This window comes from Leopardus geoffroyi, chromosome E1, assembly GCF_018350155.1.
Source record: "Leopardus geoffroyi isolate Oge1 chromosome E1, O.geoffroyi_Oge1_pat1.0, whole genome shotgun sequence".
Lineage (NCBI taxonomy): Eukaryota > Metazoa > Chordata > Mammalia > Carnivora > Felidae > Leopardus > Leopardus geoffroyi.
This window is the reverse complement of record NC_059330.1, coordinates 40,746,406-40,766,613: the sequence shown is the minus strand read 5'-3', so window position 1 is coordinate 40,766,613 and position 20,208 is coordinate 40,746,406. Positions and strand designations below refer to the sequence as shown.

The 20,208-nt window shown below is 57.0% G+C and overlaps 1 protein-coding gene across 2 annotated transcripts; it reads left to right on the top strand.

Moving 5' to 3' along the window:
- The first annotated feature begins 1,378 nt into the window (after nucleotides 1-1,378).
- KCNH4 (potassium voltage-gated channel subfamily H member 4) lies at nucleotides 1,379-19,074 on the top strand. 2 transcript variants are annotated; one of them, XM_045488903.1, is made up of 17 exons: nucleotides 1,424-1,972; nucleotides 3,858-4,091; nucleotides 4,422-4,568; nucleotides 4,698-4,831; nucleotides 5,641-5,884; nucleotides 6,232-6,389; nucleotides 9,130-9,337; nucleotides 10,337-10,531; nucleotides 10,925-11,124; nucleotides 12,756-13,005; nucleotides 13,593-13,837; nucleotides 14,487-14,525; nucleotides 14,730-15,082; nucleotides 15,357-15,463; nucleotides 16,075-16,148; nucleotides 17,371-18,078; nucleotides 18,847-19,074. In XM_045488903.1, exons 1-16 carry the CDS (start codon nucleotides 1,897-1,899, stop codon nucleotides 17,764-17,766), a joined length of 3,060 nt encoding a protein of 1,019 aa, XP_045344859.1. In that variant the 5' UTR covers nucleotides 1,424-1,896; the 3' UTR covers nucleotides 17,767-18,078; nucleotides 18,847-19,074. The 2 variants fall into 2 exon arrangements, with proteins under 2 accessions (XP_045344860.1, XP_045344859.1); XM_045488904.1 differs by lacking the exons at nucleotides 14,487-14,525; nucleotides 14,730-15,082; nucleotides 15,357-15,463; ... (1 more) ...; nucleotides 17,371-18,078; nucleotides 18,847-19,074 and adding an exon at nucleotides 14,318-14,480 and having other exon boundaries at nucleotides 1,379-1,972.
- Nucleotides 19,075-20,208: the final 1,134 nt, after the last annotated feature.

The window sequence follows — 20,208 nt, the reverse complement described above, 5'->3', positions numbered from 1 at the left end:
TCTGTAGGTACCTGGGAGGCAGGAGTTCTTAATCAGAAATGGGGCAAGATTTTCCTGCAACTTTAGCCGAATTCACCTCCCCACCCCCAATTCATATGTTGAAGTCCTAACCCCCAGCACTTCATAATATGACCTTATATAGAAATAGTAGATATAATTAAGACGAGGTCATACTGGAGTAGAGTGGACCTCTAATCCAATATGACCAGTGTCCTTATAAAAAGGGGGAATGTGGACTTACAGAAACACACACAGGGGGAACCCATGCGAACATGAAGACAGAGGTGGAGTGATGTATCTACAAGCCAAGGAACACCAAAGATTGTCAGCAACCCACCAGAAGCTAGAAGAGAGGCATGGAACAGATTCTCCCTCACAGCCTCCAGAAGGAACCAGCCCTGCCTTCTCTTGATCTTGGACTTATAGCCTCCAGAACTGAGACATAAATTTCTGTTGTTTAAGCCAGTTTGTGGTACTTTGTTATAGTAGCCCTAGGAAACTAATATAACATCCAAAAGTTGAGACACAGAAGGATGTGGGACTTTTAAGCAATCTAACATTCCAGATAATGCCCAGGTCAGACTTGGGGATGAGGAGCACTGGTGAGGGCCTGAGATGACCACCAGCCTATCTTCCCATTCTCACTGGCTTTAGCTGCTTTGTTCTGGAAAGCAGCCACCCTAAGCCACCACCCTCAGCTGCCCCCCACCCCCCACCCCCACCCCCCGCCTGGTGATTTTCTGCTTTTGTAGTGAAAAAGTCCGATGTCTGGTCTCACCTGGGTCCTTCTTGCTGCTGCACTGGTTCCCTCTTGGAGAAGATGGAGCTCAAAGACCACCAATACACCTTTAAAGATTTGCAAACTGACTCTGCCTAACTTGAAACTATCTTTCTCAGCCCCCAACTTGCCTCCAGCCTCTCTTCCACTTGAATGGCAGCTGAGAGAAGGAAGGTTAAATCAAGACTACAGGAAGAGAGAGACAATTGCTCTCCAGCACACTTATTGTGTACCAAAAACATGCATTATGCTATTAAATTCTCACAACCGCATGAGGTGAAAATTATTAGCTCAATTTTACAGATAAGGAAAGGGAGGCTTGACGAGGCTAAATCACACAATCAGTGAGTAGCAAAGCTGGGATTCTACCCCATGGACTCCAAAGCTCTTTTCATCCACCAGGCTGCACTCAGAGACAGAGCTCGCCAAGGTTCCCTACCTAAACTGGGGCGCGAGTGAGGGTTAAGCTATTCTAGAAGTTCATTTCCAGCCGTCCCGTCGACCCCCCGCCGGCCAAACGAATCTCTTTAACCTTGTTATCACACTTTGGAGCGCAGGGAACTGAAATATCCCAATTCCAGCAGGCGGCACTGTGAACCAAACACCATCCGCAGCGTGGGCGGCGCGCGGGGAAACCCGTAGGGCGGAGCCACAAGGAGTCGCCTGGGAACCACGCGTGGGGGCGTGGTCACCCCGGAAAGGGGAGTGTCTGCCAACCAAGCCCCGCCCCACCTCCGTGGTCTCTGCTCCAGGTGGGCGTGTCCCGAAATCTCTCTGGGAGAGACACGCGTGGGCCGCTCCCCCCTGGGAGGAGCAACGCGGAGAAGGGTGAGGGTGTCGCTGGCGGCCCCTCCCCGTACCGGCCACGTGGCGGGTGCGGGCCGAGCCCGGGGGAAAGAACTTGGCCCGTGGGGAGGTGGGGGGACAGAGGCGGCGCCAAGCCTAGCCGAGAGCTGCAAGGTTCGGAACCGAGAGGCAGCGGCGGCGGCGGCGCTGAGAGGAGGGGAGGAGGCAGGCGGGCGCATGGGGCGCCCCGGCTCCGCCGGCAGCGCGCCCCCTCCGGCCCCGCCGCGCTGAACGCCCCCCAGCGCCGCGCCTCGAACCCCCGCCCCGAGGCCATGCCGGTCATGAAGGGGTTGCTGGCCCCGCAAAACACCTTTCTGGACACCATCGCCACCCGCTTCGACGGCACTCGTGAGTGGGGCGAGGCTGGGGCTGGGTGTTGGAGCTGGGGCCAAGTCGGCTTCGGCGCCGGCGCCGGGTCTCTTGGATATGGTGACACCCGAGGCGGGGAGAGTGGACTTGACGGTCTAGGAACTCCCGAAGTCGCCGGGAAAGGAACAGGACTGGCAGTGCCCTGTGAGGGGAGGCGAGGAAAGGGCCAAGAGTGCAGGGGGCTAAGACTGGGAGTGTGACTGAATCAGGAAATGCTTTTTGTGCCGCAAAACGGAGGAGGGGGCCGTGGGAGCCTCCCGCTGCGGGGCAGAGCTCTGCTGGGGACGTATGGGGGGGTATCCGAGACGCAGAGGTGGGACGAAGCGGTCAGGCGCTCTGGAGTCTACTTCCAGAAGGCTCCAGCATCTCCTTCCCCAGGAAAAAAAAAAAGAAAAAAGAAAGAGAAAAGATCAGACTTAGGCAGCACCTTGCTTGGATTAAGGTCACGCGCCCCCAAATCTTGGCGCGTCTGCATCTGAGGGAGGTGAGGCAGGAGGAGGGGGTGGTCCCTGTGACGGAGGGAACTCTCTGCTCACCCACCCCCAGCTTGGATTCCAGGTTCAGCACCTTGGACAGCCACATTCCTCCTTCTCTGCCACTTCTCCCGCCTTTCCTTTTTCCTACTTTGGAGCTGAGAGATCTCCCCCTGCCCCCTTGGGGTACCCTAGCCAGTATCTGGAAGGTAGCGGGAGCGGTACCCGCGGGCGGAAACCGAGCCGCCGGGGCCTTAGCCGCCTCCCCACTCTCCCCCCACAGACACCTCCCTTGTTTCCATAGCTCCCATCACCCGGGCAACGGGCCCTGGGATGGAAGAGGGAGGCTGCTGCCCAGGGCCCAAAGCCTCCCAAGCACCTTCAGCCCCCATCAGCCACTCCACCCCCAGACAGTCACCCCTCTTAGCTCCCAGTACTGGTTGTGTCTCAGGCCCCTTCCCTCAGTGGAGACTCTGCCCCTGGATGGCCCACAGAGCCCCTCTTCGACCTCCACACATTGGAGCCATAGGGAGCCAGCTCAGGTTCTGCTGCTGGGGTTGCTGGACTAAACTTCAGCGCCCAATCCTGTCCGACTTTGAGCACTGGGACAGACCCCCTGAAATTACCTAAAGAGATGCTAAAAAGAGGACCTTTCCTGGAAGGCAAAGAATGAGGACACTACTCATCACTGTCTCTCTCCCCCAACAAAGGGGATTTGTGAGTTTGGATAATCTCCATCTTTTGGTTTCCTATCAATACAATGGGTGTGATATCACCAGAATCTCTGCCCTGTCCACTCTCTAATAGGATGACAGGGTAGCAGCTATGCATGTGTCTTGCAGGCTGTGGGAATGCGGCGGGCGGTGGGGGGTGGGGGGGGTATTGTCATACCTTGTCAGTGTAGCACTTAGTGAGTGCTAGGATCTGTTTTCCCCAGGTAACTCATATAACTCTCACGACAACCATGTGAACAAGATATATTATCCCCCACTTTGCAGATACGAAAGCTGAGGCACAGAAGAGAGTTCATTAACTTGTCCAAGGTTACGGTTGGAAAGCGGCAGGGATGTGGTGCTGGAGCCCATGCTCTTACTACTATAGGTCCTCTGTATAAGCTCACCAGCCTGAATGCAGGCAGAAGGACTGCATGACCTTCTCCAACCCCCCAGTGATCCCTGTGCCGGTTCCGGGCCACCCTTACGTCCTTGTCCTTTTGTTCTATCTCTTCGCACTCTCATTTCAGAATATCCCAAAGGGGACCCAGGAATCAAATGAAGCCTGGGAAGCTTCTGGCTCTGACTTCTGACCACAGCCTGGGGGAGGTACTTACCCACCTTGAAGCTAAGCTCCCCTCCTGGCCTTGACCTAACCTTGACCTCTTCTTCCCACAGACAGCAACTTCCTGCTGGCCAACGCACAGGGCCCACGGGGCTTTCCCATTGTGTACTGCTCTGACGGATTCTGTGAGCTCACAGGCTACGGCCGTACCGAGGTCATGCAGAAAACCTGCAGCTGCCGCTTTCTCTATGGTCCGGAGACCAGCGAGCCAGCACTGCAGAGGCTGCACAAGGCCCTGGAGGGCCATCAGGAGCACCGGGCTGAAATCTGCTTCTATCGAAAGGATGGTAAGGAGGCCTGGCCTGCCCTGCAGTCCTGCAGCCCCACAGCCCTGCCTAGGTGCCTTATCCAGAATTTGCCTGGCATGGCAGAAGTCTGGGTGCTGGTCCACCCACTGCCACAGGCTGACTAGGTGACGCCAAGTACATCCCTGATCCTCTCGAGGACTTCGTTCTCCCATCTGGAAGGGAAGGAGTCAGCTAACATAATCTCTGGGGTTCTTTCCAGATCTAAACCTTTGCCAAGCCCTTTGACTATGCTCAGGAACCATGGGAGGTTAAGGGGAAAGGGGTGCCATGGACTGCTCACCCTCCCATTCCACCTCTCCACATCTACAGGCTCAGCCTTTTGGTGCCTCTTGGACATGATGCCCATCAAGAATGAGATGGGAGAGGTCGTGCTTTTCCTCTTTTCCTTCAAGGACATCACTCAGAGTGGAGGCCCAGGACTTGGCCCCTCAGGAGGCCATGGTGACAGTAATCATGGTAACTGCAGGCCTGGGGAGGAGGCATTAATGGTCAGAGGTCCTTGCTTGCTGAAGGTCACACAAGACCTCTCCCTACCGGGCCTCACGGGATGCGCCCCCATTTATCTTGCACCCTTCTTCTCAACAGAAAACTCGGGCGGCTTTGGTAGGAGGGGAGCCAGCTCAAGACTTCGATCTGCCAGGAGGCAGAGCCGTACTGTCCTACACCGGCTGACTGGCCATTTTGGCCGCCGGGGCCAGGGAGGCATGAAAACCAATAATGTGAGTCCTGTCTGCACCCCAACGTCTCCCAGCTGTGATTCTGAGACAGCCTTGCTACTGTCTCCCCGTCTCCCTGCCTATCTGATCTCCCTCCCGTGGCTTATTCCTCTGTCCACCCGTTTCTCACGTATGACTCTCTGCTGTGTCCCATCATGTCCCCTCGCATCTTCCAACCCCATTTCCCTTGCTTCCTTCTGATTGACATTACTCTACTATGATGATATCATAAGGGCAGGGACCTAGCAGCAATTACATCACCTACTTCTGGATGATAGAGTTACCTTTGCGGGGGAGGAGTGAAATCACAAGCTGTGGTCCTAGGGAGAGAGCCCCCAGTGGGGTCCTGCTGTCTAGCCCTAGGACCCTGATAAAGCCTTGGGATCAGTTGTCCAGCCCTCTGTGTTGTTTTGAGGGCTACAGGGAATGGGGTGTGTCGTGCCAGCCTCCCCTCATCTCTGGGATATCCCCGTCCCCCACAGGGCCCCCAAATACCAAGAGAAACTTAAGGGAGATGTTAGTGACCCCTCAAGCTAAGGCGTGTGCCTGATTTGTAATCTCCCTCTCAAGTAGGGGGAAGGCCCATCCCCTCTCAAAACATGATCGATCAACAGGGGGCCTGAGCAGTTGCTTGGCAGAGGAAGGAAGTGTCAGGTGCCAGCCCCTGACCCTCTCCCCTGCACCTTCTATCTCCTGTCGTGATCATGCCTGCAGCACCCACTCCCCCCTTCCCCATCCGCTGCCTCTCCCTTCCCCAAGCCTCGGCTCCTCTTTCCCTTAAATGTCCCCAACCGCCACCCCTCTCCCCCTAGAACGTGTTTGAGCCAAAGCCATCAGTGCCCGAGTACAAGGTGGCCTCCGTGGGGGGGTCCCGCTGCCTCCTCCTCCACTACAGCGTCCCCAAGGCCGTGTGGGACGGCCTCATCCTCCTTGCTACCTTCTACGTTGCGGTCACCGTTCCCTACAATGTCTGCTTCTTGGGCGATGATGACACCCCCATCACTTCCCGACACACCCTTGTCAGCGACATCGCCGTGGAGATGCTCTTCATCCTGGGTTAGACCTTCTGCCCCACATACCCTGGTGGGTGGGCTGGAGGGACCCACTCCTCCAACCTTTGCTCGATCCTGGGCCTGCAGTACCCAGGCATTCAGAGCCCAACCATTTCTGGGTCTTTAGGTCCTAATGGTCCATGTGCCCTGACCTCTGACCCCTTCAGCCTTCAACCTTTAGACCATTCCTCCCTGGAGACCAGCCAGGAGCCCAAGCTCTCTTCCTCTTCCCTGCCCCCACCTCCATTCTGGGCCTCAGGCTTGTTCCCAGCTTACTCATTTCCTTGGCCCCTCGGCCTGAGTTTCTGGGCACAAAGCCCCCTAGTAACCAACAGCTTCTTGCACCCCCAGATATCATCCTGAACTTCCGCACCACCTATGTGTCCCAGTCCGGCCAGGTGGTCTCTGCTCCTCGTTCTATCGGTCTTCACTACCTGGCCACCTGGTTCTTTGTTGACCTTATTGCTGCTCTGCCTTTTGACCTGCTTTATGTCTTCAACATCACCGTGGTGAGTGACCCCCAGGCCACCCTGCAGCCCAGCCTCCCAAATTAGCCCAGCATCTCCTATGAAGGCACCGACCCCAACTCAGACTCAGTCCTTCCCATCCATCCATCTGCATGTAGTTGTCAGACACCTGCCGTGGGCTGCTCAGAAGGAGCTGGGAGGGTCTGTGCTCTTGGGGAGCTCAGCTCACAATCACTGAGGGAAGCTGAGACAAATGAAAAGCTAACTAGGGCTACCAAGGCGGCATTGGTCTGATGCCAAATGAGTGGTACTTTTCACATTTTTATTTAACAAACAACCGATGAGCATTTAGCTGTCTGCAAAGCACTGTGTGGAGCATGGTCACGGTGGGGAAAAGGGACAAGGATTCAGCCTCCAGGCAGCTAAGCTGGTGAGGGGGCAGGACTGGTGGAGGGGACAGCAGGAACAGAAGAGGTGAATGGAGAGGAAGATGGGGCCCAGGTGTTGCTGGCAGCTGGGCAGGAGCTAGCCGACCTTGGAGTTCCAGGCAGGAAAGTGGGCGTGCGTACAAATGATCTGAAATCTAGCCAGCACCTGGGAGGCCAAAGCACTGCTGTTGGAAAAAGGCCAGGGGTGGTCTGGGAAGGATTCCTGCAGGAGACAGAGCAGAGCTAGACCCTTGACAGAGAGCAGGATTTGGCTGGCAGAAGATGGGGAGAGAGCATCTGGGGGGAGCGTTGTAAGCCAAGACAAGGAGGCAGAGGCTGTGGGGTGGATTTGGAGGCAGACAGTGCCAGGTCCTGGGCCCTCTCAGCTCCCCGGGGACTGCCCGGAGGTGCCCTGAGTGGTCAGCTCTGCACCCAGCCAGCAGATAGCAGGTGCTCTCGAGTCCAGGGTGAGGGAGTCCCACCCTGTGTCCCCAGACCCCCTTGGCTGTTGGGTGGGGAGGTGGAGAGCAGTTTCCCTGTGCGCTCCTCTCTCTGCCACACTCAGCTATAGTGGGAAACCACCTACACACAGCCGGATTTAACTAGCCGCCAACGGGCTGTGGGCCTCTTCTCCTGGCTGGGTACACGTGTGTGCACACTCCCACACACGTGCATGTGTGTATGTCTGCCCTGAGGCTCCGGCCACTCCGATCAGAGCTCCCCACCCCTCCCTGTGACTGCACTCTCCCATCCCGTGCCCACCAGGCTGTGTCAGCCAGCCGGACAGCTGTCCTGGGGAGAGCTACAGAGAATCCCCTGTCTCTCCTCCCAGGCAGTCCCCCTCCTCTGATACCTTAAGGAGCATCTTCCATTTACTAAGTCCTTTCGCCCACATCATCACATAGGAGCCTCACAGTAACCCTTCAGGGCAGATTCTCTTTTTCAGAGGTAGCTGCAAAGGCTCAGAGAGGTTAAGTGACTTGCCGCAGGTCACACAGCTAGCAGCGGCAGGCAGGAGATTGGAACCAGGCCTCCAGACTCCTAGTCTATTCCTCTTTCTAACGTACCACCCCGGTTCTCAGGAACCCCATGCACCCAACTCGATGATGTGGCAGAAGGGGAGAGGAGGAGCAGTGTGGGGCTGGAGGGAGACAGAGCAAAGATAGAGGATGAGTAGGCACTGGCAGAGCTGCGGACATGAAGGAGCCAGGCCTGGGACACTCTGGTCCAAGGAGAAGGAGAGGAGGGCCCCAAGGGAGTGGGGCTCAGAGGCAGGTGACTAGGAGAAGCTCTGAAGGACTCAAGTTTGGAAGCAGAAGCTCTGGGAGCTGGAGGCAGGCGTTAAGCCCTGGAGACGGTCCATGTGGAGGAAGCAGGGCCACCTCCTTTCCAGCTCCTTCACCTAAAATTAGAGAAAAGGACAGGAGGTGGCTCAGGAGCCGTGCCGGGCCAGGGCTGTGGGGGATGCTGGCGGAGGCTTCTGAGAGGGCCCTCCTACCAAGCTCCCCCGGCGCTGCCCCAGAGCCCCCAGCCCTAGCTTCCAAGCTGCCCCCTCCCAGAGTAGTGAGAGGGTAAGTTTCCGTACCTGCTCCTCGTGTCCAAGATCTGGAGGGCTAATTGAAGCACTGGTGACCACAACGACAACAGTCGTGGTGGTAATATTAGCTAACACAGGATGCTTACGAGGTGCCACCAGCTCCATAACCCCCACCTAAGCCCCACAATAGCTAAGACCTTGAAACCCAGGCTCCTTCACTTTCTGCTCTCCTTCCCCCAGCACTTCGGTATGCGCCTCTCATCAGCAGCTCACCCACCATGGCCATGGCCCCTAACCTCCCCCTGTCCCCAAGCCTCTTGCCTGTTCGCGCCTTACCTTGCTACTCTGTGGGTTGAGGACGGCTCCCATCACAACTGCTGTCATCGCCAACAACCAGGTCTTGTCCACAGCTGGTTGTGCCTAAGACTTTGAGGGCTTCAAGCAGGGGCCAGAGATCATTGTGTCTGTTCCCCTGCCTCTGAGCCTTAGTTTACTCATCTGCAAACTGGAACAATGATGATAACTGAACTGAAGGCATGAGTGTGTCATGAGGATCGTAAGTGCTTAGCCCAGAGCCTGGCACACATATAGTAAGTACTTACATAAGTAAGCAAGTACACATATAGTAAGTGTTAGCCTTTATTGGTTTTAGTATTATTCTCTCCTGGCCACATTCCCTGGTCACTTTCTCAGGACAGCAGGGACGGTTTCCCCTGCTGCAGCTTCCCCTGGCTCCAGGGCATCTGGGAGGGGACACAGGGGCTCCGAGGAGGCGGAGGCGTGCCTGCTCCCAGCCTCCCCCACCACACTCCTGCAGACATCGCTGGTGCACCTTCTGAAGACGGTGCGGCTGCTGCGGCTGCTGCGGCTGCTGCAGAAGCTGGAGCGATACTCACAGTGCAGCGCCGTGGTCCTCACACTGCTCATGTCCGTCTTCGCGCTCCTCGCCCACTGGATGGCCTGCATCTGGTACGTCATCGGGCGCCGGGAGATGGAGGCCAATGACCCGCTGCTTTGGGACATCGGTGAGCCACCGACCCCAGGCTTTCGCTGACATCCGTCCACCTGCCCTGTCCACTCAGGCCCCCGGGCTGATGCCTCCTCTGGCACCACACCCACCACCCCACATTCTTCCCTCTGGGTCAGGCACGGGGGTACTGAAGTGAAGACCAGGGGTCTGCCTGGGCAGACCTCACAGCCTAGCAGGGGAGCAAGACCGGTGACAGGCAATCAAAGCAGTACAGGAAACACTCTCATGGTCAGGAGGGTGTTTGGGGCAGAGGTAGTGCTCCTTCTCCCCCCGACCCTTTCAGTGGTTCTCCACTGCCCTCAAAATAACGTCCACACTCAAAAAAAAAAAAAAAAAAAAAGTCCCCACTCAATCCACACCCTGCATAGCCCTGCTGCCTTCTCTCTCCCCACTTGGTTTCCCTTTCTTCCCTGTGCCCTGTGCTGCAGCCACGCTGGCCTCCTTCCAGCTCCCCGGGATGCACTGCTTTCTCACAACGGCCTTGAACCTGTTTTCCTCTCGGGAATCTTCTCCCTTTGTCTTCCCTCCCTTCTTCCCCTAAGTGACTTTTCTATTCCTTGCAATCACCACTAAGCTAACTCTCCCTAACCCATTATGGCTCCTAGGATGCCCTGTACCTCCCTTTTAGTAACTCACTGCCCACCTGTCATTTATTTCATGTGTCTTTCCCCTCCAGACGGCAGGTTCCATCAGGGCAGGGAGAATGGTGGGGTCAAGTTCCAGCACCCTGTACACAGGGGTGCTCAGTAAACTGTTAGAGTGAGGAGGGTCCCCCCAAACATTCAGGAGCTTAGGAAGTTTGCAGCTGTAACCAGTTCACTGTGGGGAGTCCCAGGCCCAGACCACCGGGGACATTTTCTGTCCCTGCGGGTGCAAACCTCCCCTCGCCTCTGTAAACACTTGCCCAAAGTCAAGTGCAGGCAGCTCAGGGAAGGCCAGCTCTCCACTGCCTGGGCCGCCGCTCCTTGCCTCCCTCCACTACCCACCCCCCCAGGCTGGTTGCACGAGCTGGGTAAGCGGCTGGAGGAGCCCTACGTCAATGGCTCGGCGGGCGGCCCGACGCGGCGCAGTGCCTACATCGCTGCCCTCTACTTCACGCTGAGCAGCCTCACCAGCGTGGGCTTCGGCAACGTGTGCGCCAACACCGACGCGGAGAAGATCTTCTCCATCTGCACCATGCTCATAGGCGGTGAGGCCGGGCCCGCCATGCCCCGGGGTGGCCCCGCTAAGCCCAGCGTGCAGATGGGGAAACAGGCTCAGAGAAGGCAAGATGTCCACCCACGTCCAGACAGTCGTGCATTCATTCATAGCCGTTTCCTCAGCATCTACTACATGCTGGTCCCCGGGGGGGCCGTGCTGGCCTTCTGCAAAGGGAATGGGAAACCCAAGTTCATGACCTAGCTGGAGGGCAGGAGAGGAACATCAGGTCTGGCTATTCCCTGCGCCAACCCAAGCCCGCTGGCTCTCCTGCGCCTCCCTCCCCAGGCGCCCAGAGCCGTCCACAGGCAGGGTGGGTCCTGGGGCGGGGGAGGAGGCGGGAGGGGTGGCCGTCCCTAACCCGCTGCCGCTGCCGCCGTTGCAGCGCTGATGCACGCCGTGGTGTTCGGGAACGTGACGGCCATCATCCAGCGCATGTACTCGCGCCGTTCACTCTACCACCGCCGCATGAAGGACCTCAAGGACTTCATCCGTGTGCACCGCCTGCCGCGGCCGCTCAAGCAGCGCATGCTCGAGTCCTTCCAGACCACGTGGGCTGTCAACAGCGGCATCGACGCCAACGAGGTAGTGTGCCAGGACCCCGGCGCGTGGCGTCAGAGTGGGAGAGGGGTCGCCGTCTCTCTGGGGTTGGGATGGAGACGCCTGGGGTCCCGGGAGGCGAAGCCCTGCTCAAAGGGGCAAGGCACCGACCCCCATCCACATCCCTTTTCCTTGGCACTAGAACACGGGAGCTGAGAGGGAGCTCAGGCCTTAGCTAATGCCACCCCCCACCCCCACTCCCCTCAGCCAGCCTTTCCTGAGCGCTCGCTTTGGGCCAGCCTCTGTGCGGGACACAGGGAGCTCAGAGATGATGACACTCAGCCCTCGTCCTGAGGGAGACACCAGTTGGGTGAAGGAGGCAGACAGGTAAACAAATAATTACGCAGTGAATAGGACTCTGCTGGAGGGATGGCAGAGCAATTAGGGGACGTTGTGCCTGGGCCTAGAGGAGTCAGGGAAGGTGGCACGGAAGAGGGGACATTGTGAGGGGCAAGAAGGAAATCAGCCTGCTACCAGAGGCCATTCCAGGCAGAAAGAGGAGTAGGAACACAGACCCGGAAATGTTGACACAAAAGAGCAGGGGAGGTCAGGGAACTGAAAGTCAAGTCGGTGAGCCTTCAGGACTGGGTGTGTGAGTGCTGTGGAGGGGAGGAGGGAGACCGGAGTGCAAGAGACAGGACTGGGGAGGTGGGTCAGGCCAGCTCATGGGTGGTCTTGAATTTAGATTGTATTCTGCAAAACTTTTAGGCTGGGCAGTGACCTAAGGATCTAGGAGGTATCTCTGAGAGCCGGAGCCGGAGGACCTGGTGATCGGCTGGTTGCAGGAGAGGAGCTCAGAATGGGCCCCAGGTCCCTGGTTTGGGCAAAGGGGCATGATGGGGGCATCACAGGAGGAAGGTGTGAAAATGAAAGTCCAGGATTAGGCCATGATGAGGGTGTGGTGCCTGTGGGAGATCCAGGTGGAGGCTGTTCCATCAGTAGTTGAAAATACAGGTCTAGACCCATAGGTAGGGCTCCAGGCTCACAGGGAGTAGGGAAGTCATGGAGCTGGCTGCCATGATGCGGGCAGAGTGTGGAAAGTTAGAAGAGGAGCCTGGGGAGGAAATGGGGACAAGAGGGAGAGGTCAGCAAGCCCAAGTGGCCTAGGGGCTCCATAAGATGAGGATAGAACTATGAACATTGTTTGGCTCCTCAGAGATCATTGGTAATATTCAAGGTCTTGCGTAACCCTGCGTTTTACAGATGGGGATATTGAGGCCCAGAGAGAGCAGATGGATTGCCCAAGGTTCACAAGGACTTAGGGGCAGAGCTGACTTCTAGTTTCCTGACTCCCGGTTGAAAGCTGACCCACCAGGGCCGATCCTTGTACGGGGTTGAGTAACCAAGGACATGTGTGAGTGACCACCGTGTGTAGTCACAGGCAGTGGATACATAGGAAAAGGCCTAGTCTCTGCTCCTGAACTTGGGTTGAGAGGTCCACACACAAGCAAAATTGAGGTTTGATACACAGAGGTCTTCTTGAAGGTCAAACACAGGTAACTTCAAAGCAAAAGGCAAGTTTTGGAGTTCTCTCCTTGGAGACAGCTCAGCACATTTATAGAACTCAAGTAGCAGCTGCAGGGGGATGGCCAGAATGACCTATGCCCCTTATGCAGTTACTGCGTGACTTCCCAGACGAGCTGAGAGCTGACATCGCTATGCACCTGAATCGGGAGATCCTGCAGCTGCCGCTGTTTGCAGCAGCGAGCAGAGGCTGCCTGCGGGCCCTCTCCCTGCACATCAAGACCTCGTTCTGCGCTCCAGGCGAGTACCTGTTGCGCCGTGGGGACGCCCTGCAGGCACACTACTACGTCTGCTCCGGCTCGCTTGAGGTGCTTCGAGACAACATGGTGCTGGCCATCCTGGGTGAGGATCCCACCACCACCTACTACCTACCCCAGAACCTGCCTCCAGAGGCATTAGGTGTGGCCAGGAATCTAGGGCCTGGGATACCCTAGTGGGTATGTGGAATTCCTGCTGAGGGGGTCCTCTTTCCTGGTGCCTTCACCTTACTACCATCCCCTTTTGACCATACCCTCAGATTCTCCCCTAATCCTATGGGCCATCAACCCGTCAACCCTTCCCCAGTGACTCTCCCCCAACTCCACTGATCCTTTCCCGCTGCACCATCTCCCAACTCCATTGACTCTTCCCCACTGACCCTCAACTCCATTGACCTTTACCCTTTAGCTGACCCCTCTGGCCATTCTTTACTGATCATCTAGTTCCATTGATTATACTGACCTTTCCCATTTACTGACTCCCAACTTCATCAGTCACTCTCCACTGACTTTTTCCCAACTCCATTGATTATTTCCACCAATCCCATTGATTGATCCTTCTCTGACCGCCCTTCAAACACACTAACCATCCCCCAGCTCCACTGACCACTTCCCGCTGATATCCTCTTGGTCCCTCTGCCCCGGCTGACTATCCCCATCCCTTACCCACAGGGAAGGGGGACCTGATTGGGGCAGATATCCCTGAGCCGGGGCAGGAGCCTGGGTCAGGGGCAGTCCCAAGCTGCGTGCTGAAGACCAGCGCTGACGTGAAGGCACTGACCTACTGTGGCCTGCAGCAGCTGAGCAGCAGAGGGCTGGCTGAGGTCCTGAGACTCTATCCTGAGTACGGGGCTGCCTTCCGGGCTGGCCTGCCCCGGGACCTCACCTTCAACCTGCGCCAGGGCTCTGACACCAATGTATGTAGACCCCCTATGGCCTCCACCTCCTCCGAGGTCCCCTCCTTCAGGGCAGACCTCCCCATCCCAAGAGAGAGTCTCATGCATCTCCTTCCACCCGGAGAACATCATTTCTCAATCCCCGGCACCCCCTTCCATTGTCCCTTCCACGCTTAACATCTTCCACCCCCACCTGACCCTTCTTCATTGGCCATCACCCAACCCCATGGACCATCTCTCACCACTTCTACTTCCGACTCCTCTGACCCATCATTTCCTGTTGGCCACCCCTCAGCACCCCCCTCAGACCCCTCAGAGGGACCTCACTTTGGAAAGAGTCCCCCTCGCGTGCTCCTCCTCCAAGTCCGTCTCTGAACTGGGCATCATCCCCTGGGTTTCCTCTCCGGCACTCACCAAATATTTCCTGACCCCATTTTGGCTTAGCCTCTGGGCCAGGTCTACAGTTTACACCCTAGGCCTTTGTCTTTCACTGCTTTTCAGACTTACTTTGCCACTCAGACATCTCTGAGTTGGAGTTGGAAGTATCTCTGACTCAGTTCCACAAAAAGGCCCCACATTCTCAAAGCCCACAGCACTGATGGGGAGGAAGAGCTGCACCAGGAGAGGGGGGAGGTGTGAGTCAGCTTGAATCCCCCCTATGTCCCCGCAGGGCCTCAGCCGCTTTTCCAGATCTCCTCGCCTCTCCCAGGTAACACCATCTTCCTGGGAGGTGTGGGGTGGGGTTTGAGGTTGCATGGGGGAGTCTGGGAGCTGGAGGCACCTTTCCGTGGCTCCTCTGCTGCAGGGAGAAGGCGGGGGGAGGGATGGGTGGCTGCATCTGCCAGTGAAGGCTGTTGCTTAATGAAGGGGCCTATTGTTCACTGTCCTGACATCAGCTGCCCTCTGCCCACAGCCCCGCTCTGAAAGCCTTGGCTCCTCCTCAGACAAGACCCTACCATCCATCACAGAGGCCGAGACTGGGGTGGAGTCTGGGGGTGGTTCCAGGCCCCGCCGGCCCCTCCTGCTGCCCAACCTCAGCCCAGCGCGGCCCCGGGGCTCCCTGGTCAGCCTCTTGGGCGAGGAGCTGCCCCCATTCTCAGCCCTTGTCTCCTCCCCTTCCCTGTCCCCATTCCCTTCCCCTGCCCTGGCTGGCCGGGGCCACAGCCCCTCCCCTCATGGCCCCCCCAGGGGTTCTGCTGCCTGGAAGCCCCCCCAGCTTCTCATTCCCCCACTGGGAACCTTTGGACCTCCGGACCTCAGTCCCCGGTGAGACGCCAGCCTCCCCTGCCTTCCCCATACCCCTGCTGGCTTCCAGAACCTTCTCTGGGCTCCGTCCCCAGCCTTCCAACCAGTGCTCTTCCTATCTCTGCCCCATCTGCCCACCCGCCCTTCCTGACCCACCACACTTGCAACCCCACCCCTCTTTGACTGCTGCTCCTCCCCAGCTCCCTGGCACTGCTGTCCCCAGTTACCCTCCGCCTGCTCTGCTCTGGCCCTTGCCCTCTCCGCATGGGACTGATGATCACTGCCCCCATCCCAGGATAGTGGATGGCATTGAGGACTCTGGCAGCACAGCGGAGGCCCCTACCTTTCGGTTCAGCAGGAGGCATGAGCACGCTAGGCCCTGCTCACAGGCCCCTCCTTCAGGTAAGGGCCAGCCGTAGACCTCACTCTCCGTCACCCATTCACCCGCCATCCGTCCACCCGTCCGTCCCTTCAGCCGTCCATCCCATGTGTAGTAAGGGCTGACCACGTGCCGGACTCTGTGCTGGGAAAGCATAGATGTGTCAGACCTGGCCTGCACTCTCAGTGAGCTTCCAGTCTAGTGGGGGACACACCTGTGTCCTCAGATAAACGATTCCAGAACAGGGTGTCAAGTGCCACAACCGAGACAGGAACAAGGCTCTGAGGTAGGAGGGGAGGGCACCCCTAACTGTCCTTCTTAGAGGAGGGGACACTTGTAGGGGGTCTTAAGGGTTGGGTAGGAGTTTGAGGGGTGGAGCAAGGCAGTTGTTGGGACAAAGGCAGGAGAGAAGAGCATGTTGTGTTCAGATGCTAAAGAGAAGCTTTTGCATGTACAGCTGGGGCAGGGGTCAGGGGAAGGGGCAGGGAAGAGTCTGGCTTTCCCATCATCCTGAGCCCAGAGCTTCTTCTCCTCTCTTCTCTGCCTGCCCAGCAAGAGGAGGGGACCCAGCCCAAGCCGTAGACTCCCGCTCCTTGCACTCACCCTGCACCCTTCCACCCCATTCTGGCTGCAGGGACCAGGCCCAGCCAGGAACTGGCCACTGAGGCTGAGGAGATGAAGGAAAAGGTCTGCAGGCTAAACCAGGAGGTAGGTTGGGGTCGACTCCTTCCCTCCAACCTTGGCAGATAGCATCTTGGGATCAGCGATGTGCCTCGTATGTAAGAGCATTTGAGGGTTTGGAGCCAGAGTCCTGAGTTCACTTATTCACACTAGCCGGGTGACCTTGGGCAAGTCCCACAACCACCCCAAACTTCAATTTCCTCATCGAAAAACGGGAAAAATAACCCGTTTTTGCCAGAGTTGTTGAGCATGATATAAGAGTGCTCACATGCCTGGCCCAGCCCCTGGCACAGGTAAGTACTCAGTGCCTGCTGCCTCCACCCTTTCCCGGCTGGCTCAGGCTATCTAGCCCGCAAAGACAGCCTCTCCTCCCTCCTCCACTGTGGGGTTCTCTCCTTTGGGGACCTGCCCCCTACCAAGTCCTTTTCCTTCCCCAGCCCTGGGAAGGGAATGCTCAGCAAACTTAGGGGTCAGAGGACAGGGAGGCTGAGAGGCCTTCAGCCCTGGGAGACCTGGATCCTCATGTCTAAACCCTGGTCAGGAAGAGCCCAGATCTTGTATGCCAAGGCTCTGCCTCTGCCTCCTCCCAGGGGATCTCTGAGCTGTCATCAGGGCACAGTCAGGCCCAGCCCTTAGGGAGTGGGCCTTCCCTGGGTTCTGATAAACATCATCTGCATCCCAGGAGGGCAGCCCCTGGGGCTGGGGGGTGGGACCAGGCCCTGTTGGGCCAGATGGAGGGCCGGTCCTGCTTGGGCTCACTGTTCTAGGTGGTGTTTCCCACACTTGAGTGTCTGTCAGCACCATTAAGTTGCAGACTCCTGAGCCTCACCCAATTTGGAATGGCTGGGGCGGGGCCCAGGAATCTGCATTTTGACAAGTTTCTCGGTTGATTCGTATTCCCTGAAGTTTGCAAAACACTGAATAGATGCTTGAGCTTGTGTGCTGGGGTCACCTGAGAGTAAGGCTGCTGTGTCTGTCACTTCCAGCTTTGTGGCCTCTTTGAGCCTATTTTTCTGCCTCTTGTAAAAGTGGAGGAGAGGGGATAGCAATACCTGCTGTCCCAAAGCCTTTTTGGAAACAAGCTGAGTGTTTACATCTAGACAAAGATAACCCCTGCCCTGCCTTTTTCTCGCAGTGGCCGTGAGCAGGAGTGGCTGGGAAAGAGTTTTGTACACAGTGGAGGGGGGCGCACCCGGGAGATCGGTGATTGTTGTGGCATCTGGGAAACGATTTGTTGTGTTTTCAACAGATCTCCCGCCTCAACCAGGAAGTGTCTCAGCTGAGCCGGGAACTTCGACACATCATGGGCCTGCTACAGGCTAGGCTGGGTCCCCCAGTCCACCCAGTAGTCTCGGCTCGGCTCCCAGACCCTCCTGGTCCCCAGCTGAGGCCTCCACGCATCTCACCCTGTCTATCTGGACCACCGCCCAGCCTCCAGGATACTACTTTTGCTGAGGTCCACTGCCCAGCCAGTGTGGGGACAGCAGAGATGGGGGCCGCCCCCTCCAACCTGAGGCTCTCCGTGCTGTCCCCCTTCCCCTCAGAGCCTGAGCCTCTGGGACCTTCCCCAGTGCCAGAGGCCCCATCCCCGACCCCAAGCCTCATGCAGCACAGCTTTCGGTCCAGGTCAGACACGTTCCACTGACCCTGGCCCTGGGCCCAGGCCCGTCTGGGGTGGGCACTGCTGCTTGCCATCCAGGGAGGGACTGGGCCCCTTGGCCTCCTGCCTCCGGTCAACAGCCACCGGCTGGTCTGGTTGGCTCTGCATTCTCTGGACTTTTTAACAAAGCCTGGTTACTTTGGACCCTCTTCCCTTTTCTAAACCTTCCCGTATCCTTCCCCTCTGTGAGGGGGAGCCACCTGAGGCTGTGGAACCCAACAGGCATGAGACAGAATGCAGTGCCGATCCGGCTGGGCAGATGACATGTCCTGCTTTCTCCCCAGGATCTGGAGGCAGGTAGATACCAGGGAGCACCGGGGGTTGGGGGAGGGTCCCAGATCAAGCCCACGAAGACTGAGGCAAGAGCAGGCAGGATCTTGGTGTCTAAGGCAAGAGGGACAGATTGCAGATTCTGCAGCAGAGATAGCTTAGTGATATTGTGAGGCCTTCTATCCCAGCCCCTGGATTCTGCTGGACACCTTGGAAGTGATGTCACCTTGAGACAGGTAGGTTTGAGATCGCAGCTGGCATCTGAGGAGCCCAAGACTCCTTAGACCTCCCCCTACCAGCCCAGGCTGGAGGGGCTCACCCCATCCCTCAACCCACACAAGAAACAAACGGGTGGCCCGCAGATATGTATTCTTCGATTCTCGCAGATTTGTGTGTGTGTGGTAAAATACGAATGAGTTGCTGACACTAAAAATCAGAGTTCACACAAATATCCAGATATTCCAGTTTCTCTAAAAAATTTGGGGCGTTCTGGCAACCCTGGGCCAACATTCCACTGGCAATAATCCACTGGTGTTGAGTGGCCACAGTCCTCTTGCGATGGGGCCTGTGCTCGCCACTTTTTCACAGTACCCACATTTCTGGATCATCTCCTGACACTTAGCTGGCTTCCCTCCTTTGACTTCTTTGTCTGGTCTCTGTAGGTATTTGGATTTGCAGTTCCTGCCTTGGAGTGTCCTCTCCGGGTTCCTGAGCTCCAGAGAGTGCTTTCTGGGCCCAGAAATGTCAGCTTCTACCCCTGGGCCTGTCAACATCTCTGTTTCTGTGTTTCCGCAGGCTGTCCCTGAAGGTGGTCTTTTCTGCTGCCAGCAACTTGAAACAGTCCCCACGGCACTCCCTACCCCTCCCCTCACCAGACCTCTTCCGAGCCTGTTCTCCCCACACCCAACACGGTCTCACTCAGGGCCCTGACTTCTCACAAACCCACCCTGTTCTCCCGTTCTCCTTTGCCACCCAACACCCAAGGCTCACTTTTGGATAGGAAATAAATGCTTTATTTTTGTAGTTGTTGGCTCTGGCTGTTTCTGGGGGTTGGTCTGAGAGCTCCAGGGCTTTGGAGGAGCCTACAGGGCAGTCACTCCCCACCGCACCCCAGGGCCCTGTTGCTGTCTCTAGGAAGGGCAAAGGCGCCGAGCAATCCACTTGGCACCACCTTCACGCCACCAGAAGCCCCAGGGATGAGGTAGAAACCTTAATGAGTCACTGCGGGCCCGTTATACCCCTCCTCCTCCCACCCATGACAGCCACAGATTCAGACACAGTGTGTGAGAGGCACAGAGTCCTGACTCAGACCCACCTCCAGCTCTGGAAAGGTAGCCAGTGGGACGCCCCACTGATCTTGTATAACCAATCCTGTACCTGCTACAGGCTAGGTACAGCAGGGTCTGGGGGGGAAAGCTTGTCACTAGCCAAGAACCTGCTAGGAATTCCACTCTGCCCGTCTCCTTTGCTCTCTTAAGTCCTCTCTTCCCTCTTAGCTTTCACTCCTCAGATGATCACTGCAGGGATGCAGGGGTGGGGAGATGGGGGTTACGGCTATTGTTAGAAAGCAGCGCTCTGGTGACCAGATGGAACTAGGTGTGGGCAGTTTTGCGGCAGGCGGTCCCAGACAGGTTGATTCTTCAGCTCAGGCTCCAAAGCATGATTGGTGTCAGCAGGTGTCACAGGAACAACGCCCACAGCTGTCTCTGGACTGAGCTTTGATTCCATACAAGTTTTGAGTAGTATTCCTGGGAGTGGGATGCAAAGGCAGAGGAGATACCGGTCCGTGTTGGGGGAGGGGGGTGGGCGGAGACAGAAGTGGTCCTAATCCACATTAAGGGAAGCAAAGAAAGAAAGAAAGAAAGAAGAAAAGAAAGAAAGAAAGAAGAAAAGAAAAATAGAAATAGTCCTGATCCATATGGAGGTCAAGGTGAGGGAGGCAAACAGAAATGGTTCTAATCCATATTTATGGATGGGGAGAGCCAAAGCAGAAGTAGTCCGGCTCCATATTTGGCATCAGAGACAGGAGCTGGTTCGGGGTCGGGGTCGGGGGAGGCAGAGGTAGAGGTGATCCTGGTGTGTCTTGATGTTCAGCCAAAGGAGGAGGGTCCTGGCTTACGGCTGAGCAGTGGCAGGAGCTCTCCTTTTGATCTCTCT

What these genes read in the sequence shown, in the direction of transcription:
- KCNH4 (XM_045488903.1), top strand. Translation starts at nt 1,897, where the DNA reads ATGCCGGTCATGAAGGGGTTGCTGGCCCCGCAAAACACCTTTCTGGAC. An exon ending in CTGCTTCTATCGAAAGGATG is followed by an intron (nt 4,092 to 4,421) that starts GTAAGGAGGCCT and finishes CCACATCTACAG; the next exon opens with GCTCAGCCTTTTGGTGCCTC. An exon ending in CCTCCGGACCTCAGTCCCCG is followed by an intron (nt 15,083 to 15,356) that starts GTGAGACGCCAG and finishes CCCCCATCCCAG; the next exon opens with GATAGTGGATGGCATTGAGG.